At 34.4% G+C, this 7,009-nt stretch overlaps 1 protein-coding gene across 6 annotated transcripts in view; it reads left to right on the top strand.

Annotated features, from left to right (window-relative positions):
• LOC102676221 (glutamate receptor ionotropic, kainate 1) overlaps positions 1 to 7,009 on the top strand; it is a 153,303-nt gene that overhangs the window by 141,243 nt on the left and 5,051 nt on the right. For all 6 annotated transcript variants that reach the window (XM_031508779.1, XM_031508781.1, XM_031508778.1 and 3 more), the window contains 2 exons: positions 1,452 to 1,616; positions 5,705 to 5,805. In XM_031508779.1, the coding sequence (XP_031364639.1) occupies positions 1,452 to 1,616; positions 5,705 to 5,805 (266 nt within the window). The remainder of the gene's footprint in view (positions 1 to 1,451; positions 1,617 to 5,704; positions 5,806 to 7,009) is intronic.

Here is a 7,009-nt window from a genome sequence, read left to right as displayed (position 1 = left end):
GGGGAAAAAAAAAAAAAAAGAAACACGGTATCCGTCGTTTTTCCTCGTGAATTCGAGCGAACTTCTTCGCTTCCGTGGTCCTCCAATGTAGAAGCTTAATTAACGAGTCGGAGACGACACCGAAGCGAGAAGTTTTAAATCCGCGTAATTCGGCTTCTTCTTGACGGGCAAGAACGAGATGAAAGTTTGAAGAGAGTTATAGCCGGAGGTTGGAGACCGAGCAATTTTCTTAATTGGACTAACGTGTCTGTGTTTCCACTTTCGACCTCTATATACTGATGACGCGATTGTTTCTAACAACGAAGTCGAATAATCGAAATTACATGCCATAATTAAAAATTATTACCATAATGCTCGATTAATACGTACGTTGTCAACGTAGAGTAATTTACGTATCGACAATATTTAAAAACTTTTTTAGTTAATCATTATTTTTTGTAGAATTGTTATATTAAAAATTTGAGCTAGCTCCTTGATTTTCTTTATTATTCTATTTTAATTGTTTCGTAGAAAACGAGCATTATGTCGATCAAAATTTAATTTTTCATCAGATGGAAAACAAACTGGATACTGAAAATCAAACAATATGAAAAGATTATTACAAGAATAGAAATAATATTAATATTTTTTTCCAGCAGCAGTAAACATTACACGATCATTGTTGTGTCTATCTTTTTGATATTCGTCATAGCGTTATTGTAAGACAGAAGCGGATGGATGTCACGTAACCCCTTCTATATTTTACAACGAACGTTAAAAAAATGGACGTAACGAATGTAACATTCATTTTTTTTGACGTTCGTGTGACGGCCTGTCGCACAATCAGAACTGGAACACGTCAGTTATTCTAGATGTTTTGAAGAATTATTGGTGGTTTCTTTCATTTGTTTTATTGGCTCGTGAAAAACGAGAGAGAAAAATATTTTTACATAATTATAAAACTATTAAATGCAATGACTGAAATCACGTATACATATATTTCTTATTATTTTATTATGTGAAACAAAAAAGTTTAACGATATCAAATTAAATATACTTATAATAACCACGTTATATATCAACGAAAAATATACATGTTAAAAAAATCAATTTTAATTTATTATAGCCTAAGCATTGTCCTAATTAGTCTGAATCTTTTGATAAAGAAGATTACTTGTCCAAAATTATTTTATACTACATTTGACATATAATATCCTCTCCGTCACGCGCTGAAAATTGCCAAGTTTTTCGCGAGCATTGCAATGAAAACCAAGAATTTCTTTTTGCTCTGAGGCAAAGAGAGAAAGAAAGAGAGATGTTCAAATAACTGGGTCTTGTAAGACGCCTCGAGGATGTAAAAAGGACGAGCAATTTCACCTTTCCTCGAGACGTTGCCCAGCAGAAGACGTAAAGCGTTTCAAAGACGAGAGATCGCAGGAATTCGTGACTTAACGAAGCCGTTTTATATGCAGGCTCACCCTGGAGGGATAAAATATCTCTGGCGATTTTGGAGCTACAGGAGAAGGGTGTGATACAGATTCTGTACGATAAGTGGTGGAAGAATACCGGGGACGTGTGCAACAGGGACGAGAAGAGCAAGGAGAGCAAGGCGAACGCGTTGGGAGTTGAAAATATCGGTGAGCTCTCAATTTTTCTTTTATGGTCGATGAGATGGATATCATTGTCCCTATCTAGTGTAAATTTATTACTAGATTGAAACATGATGGGAATCTTATCCAAGATAGACAAAGATTGGGTGAAGAATTTAAATTTTTACTTGATGATGGAAAAAATTTGTGATCTTTTCTTTCTCTCTTATGATAATGAGAAATAACTGACAATTTTATTTGTAAATCATTGAATTAAAAATATATTTCAGAGAATGAACGTGATTGCAATACAATATTGATAGTAATTAATGATAATAGTATGTAAATATGTAAGTATGTTTTAATCTATTTTAATTGTCAGTTATTTTAGGGGGAAGAAAAAAATTCTTTTTTATTAAAATTATCGAAAAACATAAATTTAATATTATTCTAACACGATTCATTATAATTTTATTCCACTACACAAATTTATTATTTATTCTTTTTCTTTAGATTTAGAAAAAGAAATCATTAAATAAAGGATATCAAACAAATATTCAAAAATCTATAACTATGATATCAAAAAAAAAAAAATACAAATTCATAAATTAGTGTTCATCATTATTAATATGATCAAAATTTAAAATTTAAAATTTAAATTTAAAATTTAAAATTTAAAATTTTCATTTAAAATTTAAATATACAATGCACGGAAATCTTCGTGATAAATAATTAATTTCGTTCAATAAATAAATGCACGAAAGGATAATCTATTTTGAAATGACCCAAATAAATTTGGCGAGAATAAATTGATAATCCACGCAGCGTCAAGTGATGAATGTCGAAACAAAAATATAATTACTGATAATAATATCAGAATATTGAATTATATATTTGATTTCTCTAGCCGAAATATAAAGATGATAATGATTTTCCGTGATATTCATATATATTGGAAATCGAGCGCGGAAGAAGCGAATGTGAATTTTCGAAATTTTGAAGGATTGAGTATCGTTGATCCAAATCATCATCATAATTACAACCCGTAATTTACGGGACGTAAACGAGGTCGATGGAACGTATGCAAGTAGAACAATGGCGTCGAAATCATTAGGTTCGTTCTGATCGTTCCCGCATCCCGCCCAGTGTGTAACTAACTTAATTTGGAGGCTTTGCCATGAACATGTCAAGTTACATAATGAACCACGGATGGTTTTCAATAACGGTTATAATGTTACATAATAGACAGTTTATCGAAACTGTACGAGTAAAATTGAAGAGATAACATCGATCGAAAGTGAAAGAACGAGACAAAGTTGAATCAAGTCAATTTGCTTAAATAATCTTGTAAATATAGTATATATTCATAAAGAAAAATATTCACAAGAATTATACAGGAAAAAAAAAAGAAACACTCTTATAATAAATTTAATTCATATACACTCACGAATTGCTTCACGCGATAAATATGGATAAAAAAAAATAACAAAGGATGACTTGAAATGCTTTCAAGCTCAAAGAAATCTTGCGAGAAGTTCGTGAAGAATTTTTCTTCGGGATGTCCCCTTCCGTTTTTATGGAAGTCACAACAAGTTTTCCCTCTTTACTTTTTTTCCTTTTTAAGAAAAGCTAAGAATAGTGTTTCCTTTCTCTCTTTTACTTCTTTTTTTTCTTTTACTTTTTGACGTCGACTTGCCTATAACTTAAGCAAGTATCAACTTTGCCAATAGTGCAAATGTACTCTCGAAAACGAGGAAAAGGACGAATAATTCTCGTGAAGTTCGAAAAATTGCAGATGAATTCGCTTTCCATTAAATTTGTCGATTATTTGCATGATAAAAGAATACAAGGAGAAACGAGAAAGAGACAAACATTCGGCTGCATTTAAAAATAAAAAATTTACACCTTATGCATATACAATATATATTGACAAGATTAAAATCAGAAATTCTGATTATATCAATTATTCATGAACATGAATACAAACATGATATTTTCGTCACCATAAACGAAAAAACATGCTAATATCTACGTGATAGAACGCTTATAAATTTTCGTAACAAAACATCTCCTTCTTTTCAAAGGAAAAGTTCCAAATTTAATTTCTTCTCGTTATTATAATCTCAACGGAAACGAGTTACACCATTTTTCATTCGAATGATTAATCTGGAAAATTATTCGAAGCAGTCACGCCGAGCAATGCAATTCGTCGAGTAAACAATTTTCCTCTCGATCGTTCCATTACAAAATCGCAATTCTCGGGGCAAATATTCGGTCCACGCCGGAAACTCGACGACTTTTCGACGAAGGCAAAAGTTGCCAACGCGAAACGAATCGTAAACGCGCAATGGCCGGATGCTAAGACGTTGGCATTGTTTCTCGTTTCACTGGGAAATTAGTCGCGATGACAGGGGGTGGGCTGGTATGAAAATGGTAGAGCATGCGAGAAACTTCTCTCCTTCCGGTGAAATATCGTTTAAATCACAGTGTCGGTGCAGTTATGCAAATGCGGGCCCGTATATTGATTCCGATGAAGGAAGGCACTGCTTCTTGTTTAGCATAGAGATGAAGTTACATCATAAACATCGACGAGATTACGTTAAATCGGCGTTTATTCCGCGTGATATATGGCCTTTACTGGATTTGGATGCTTGAACTTGTGATCATTTCCTCGAGAATACGGTGAATTTCTTATCTTTCGTGGGAAATGGAGAAAAATTGTATACAAAAGTGAATGGAAAATCTGGGAAAATGAAGGAATTAAAAATATTGTTGGATAAAAATTTTACAAGAGAAAGGATCCAATTTAAATTTAACGATTTAAAAATGCAATTTTGTTTTTAATTCTTTTTTATATTAATTTTATATCAAAAAATACGGAATAATAATTATTTATTACGTTTCTTTAATTTATATATTTCCAAATTTTAAAAATTGTGAACTTTAAATGCTTTCATGGTTTTTTTTATTAACAAGTACGCAACAAAATCCCAGAATTTGCATTAATCCACCAAGTATATCGCGAGAAGGTTAAGGAAAGGAATTTTAATGGAAAATCGTTTCACGCAACTTGGAACCGCGAAGCGATGCAACATTCGAGTAAACAAAGATCGCGATACTCCGAGCAAACGATTAAACAAAAAGTTTCACGAGTCGATTCGGAAACAAACAGACGTAGCTCGCCTACGATACGAAAAGTTTTAAAGCATACGTAGTACGGATCTCCAGTTTCACTATCGCAAGAAAAAAAAAAAAAGAAAGAAAGATTCCTATAAACTAGGAGGGAAAACTTTTCATAAAACTGGCTAATGCGATAACGAGCGATTTTATCGAATCGAAGGGACGATAGATTTACTCCTCTTGCTCGAGTGTAAAGAGATATTACCTCCTTATATTCGACATCGTTTCCACGACGAACGTAAAAATTCGCGAAAGAATGTTTTTCACGGTGGATAGAAGGACTTCGTAATTTGTCGAGGATAGGATAAAGTTTTTGGCGAGGAAACTTGCCGAGGATCCAATATCGAGACGATGTGCAGCCGAGCAAAGTGTGCGAAATGATCGGCACGAAGAATAAATTTCAACGGAGGTATTCTTATCTTCGCAGTAAAATATATAATGTACAATGAGCGAAGCAAAGTAATAACTCACAAGAAACAACATCCTTCACAGCGTAACCGATTAATCATTCCAAATTACTCGATTACGATATTTTTCCATCTCTTTGTCAGAATTTTTCCATTCGATTGTAATTATCGATCGTAATACACAACCTTTCTTTCCAATCTTCCTTTTTTCCTCTTCTTCTTTTCAAATTTCCATTGAAAGGGATAGCGAGGGGGAGGGAAAAAAAGACTGGAGGAGACAAAGAAGAAGTGGGACGAGGGGAAAAGACGAGTATAAATAAATGACGTCGTATAGACGGGAAGCTAGACAGATGGATAGATAAATAGATAAATAGACAGGCGTGGAGGGGCGTGAATGAGGTGTTAGAGGGGTGATAGATGGGCGTACGGATCCTGGGTGAAATTCAGTGACAGGTACATTAACCGTGAAGCATGCGCGGGGGGTAGCGAGAAGGAGCAGAGACAGCCGGAGGCGGTAAAATAATGAGCTTCCGGTTTTTCCCGTTCCAGGTGGTGTCTTTGTCGTGCTGGTTTGCGGCCTGGCTCTGGCCATCCTCGTCGCAGTCCTCGAATTCTGCTGGAACTCGAAGAAGAACGCCCAATCGGACAGGGTAAGCGAGCGAAGCATCGAGATAATTGCGCTCGCGATTCCGTGCTTCGCGTGTATGTGTTGCATGAATGTATCCTCCTCTTCGGTGCAAGGCCGTCTCACTTTGCTGCTTTTTCTCGATCGTCTCTTCGTCGGCTATTCGTGCATAGTATATCTAGTATATACTAGTATGTATTATATATCTTTTGGTCGAAAAAACAATTGCATATTGTTAATAACGATTATCGATTGTTCCGCTCTTTGATCTCGTAAATTTTTGATGGAATTGGTCATTTGTTGAGAAAAGAAAAGTGGAAAAATTTCATTTATTTTGATCACGCGGTATAGCCGACAGGTCTGACCACACGCGTTCTCGTTCTACTTGTTTGATTTAACGCGATATTGATATTAGGTTAAATATCGACAAACAGCATTCATATCAATCTGTCCAATGCATTTGTAAACAGATGAAACATACCAAGCGTCATACATTGCAATTTTGGAAACCATATCATATAACCCATGTGAATTGTTGGTGAACGATCATGATACGCGAGAGCGTGTGTCTAATGTGTAATGAATTTTTATGTCACGTGGTAGAAAAGCTTTGGAGACTTTAGAGGCATCTTGTAATTTTATATTTTATAAACTCATACGTGAGGTATGATAATATGAAAGTTTTAATTAAAAAAACATTTAATTCTCACGGATAACTTGCTGAATTATTATCATTATTTATTACTAATTAAAAATCAGAAATATTCTTTTATTCTTTATTATTAGTTCCAATTTCAAACACCAAATTTCATATTATCATCTCCTCTTCCATTATTTCTTAATATAAATCAAAAATTATCCTCATCCCCTAAGATAAACGAAAACCTTCTGCTTCACTTCAAAATTAAATTCCATAAAATTCATTTCTATTCATTTCCATGGTCCACCCTGCATTTAAAGATACATTTCCAATTAATCATCATTCACACACACACACATATATTTTCCTAGAGTATCTTCTTCCCGATGGAATAATTCCACCCCCAACCCCATTACCATTAATCCATCCTGTAAATAGAAATTAGAGACCACCCATAACCACAATTCATGGCGACCAGCATTCACCACGAGGAAACGGTCTGGCACGCGAGAGGAATTGCATGGTATCGAGCTTGTGGTGCGATCGTTTTTCTGTATCATTTGTTGGTATTGTTGTGCCTGCTCTGCCG

This window comes from Apis dorsata, unplaced genomic scaffold (assembly GCF_000469605.1).
Source record: "Apis dorsata unplaced genomic scaffold, Apis dorsata 1.3 scaffold_99, whole genome shotgun sequence".
Classification (NCBI taxonomy): Eukaryota; Metazoa; Arthropoda; class Insecta; order Hymenoptera; family Apidae; genus Apis; species Apis dorsata.
The sequence above is the reverse complement of the archived record's forward strand: the minus strand, read 5'-3'. Positions and strand labels throughout refer to the sequence as shown.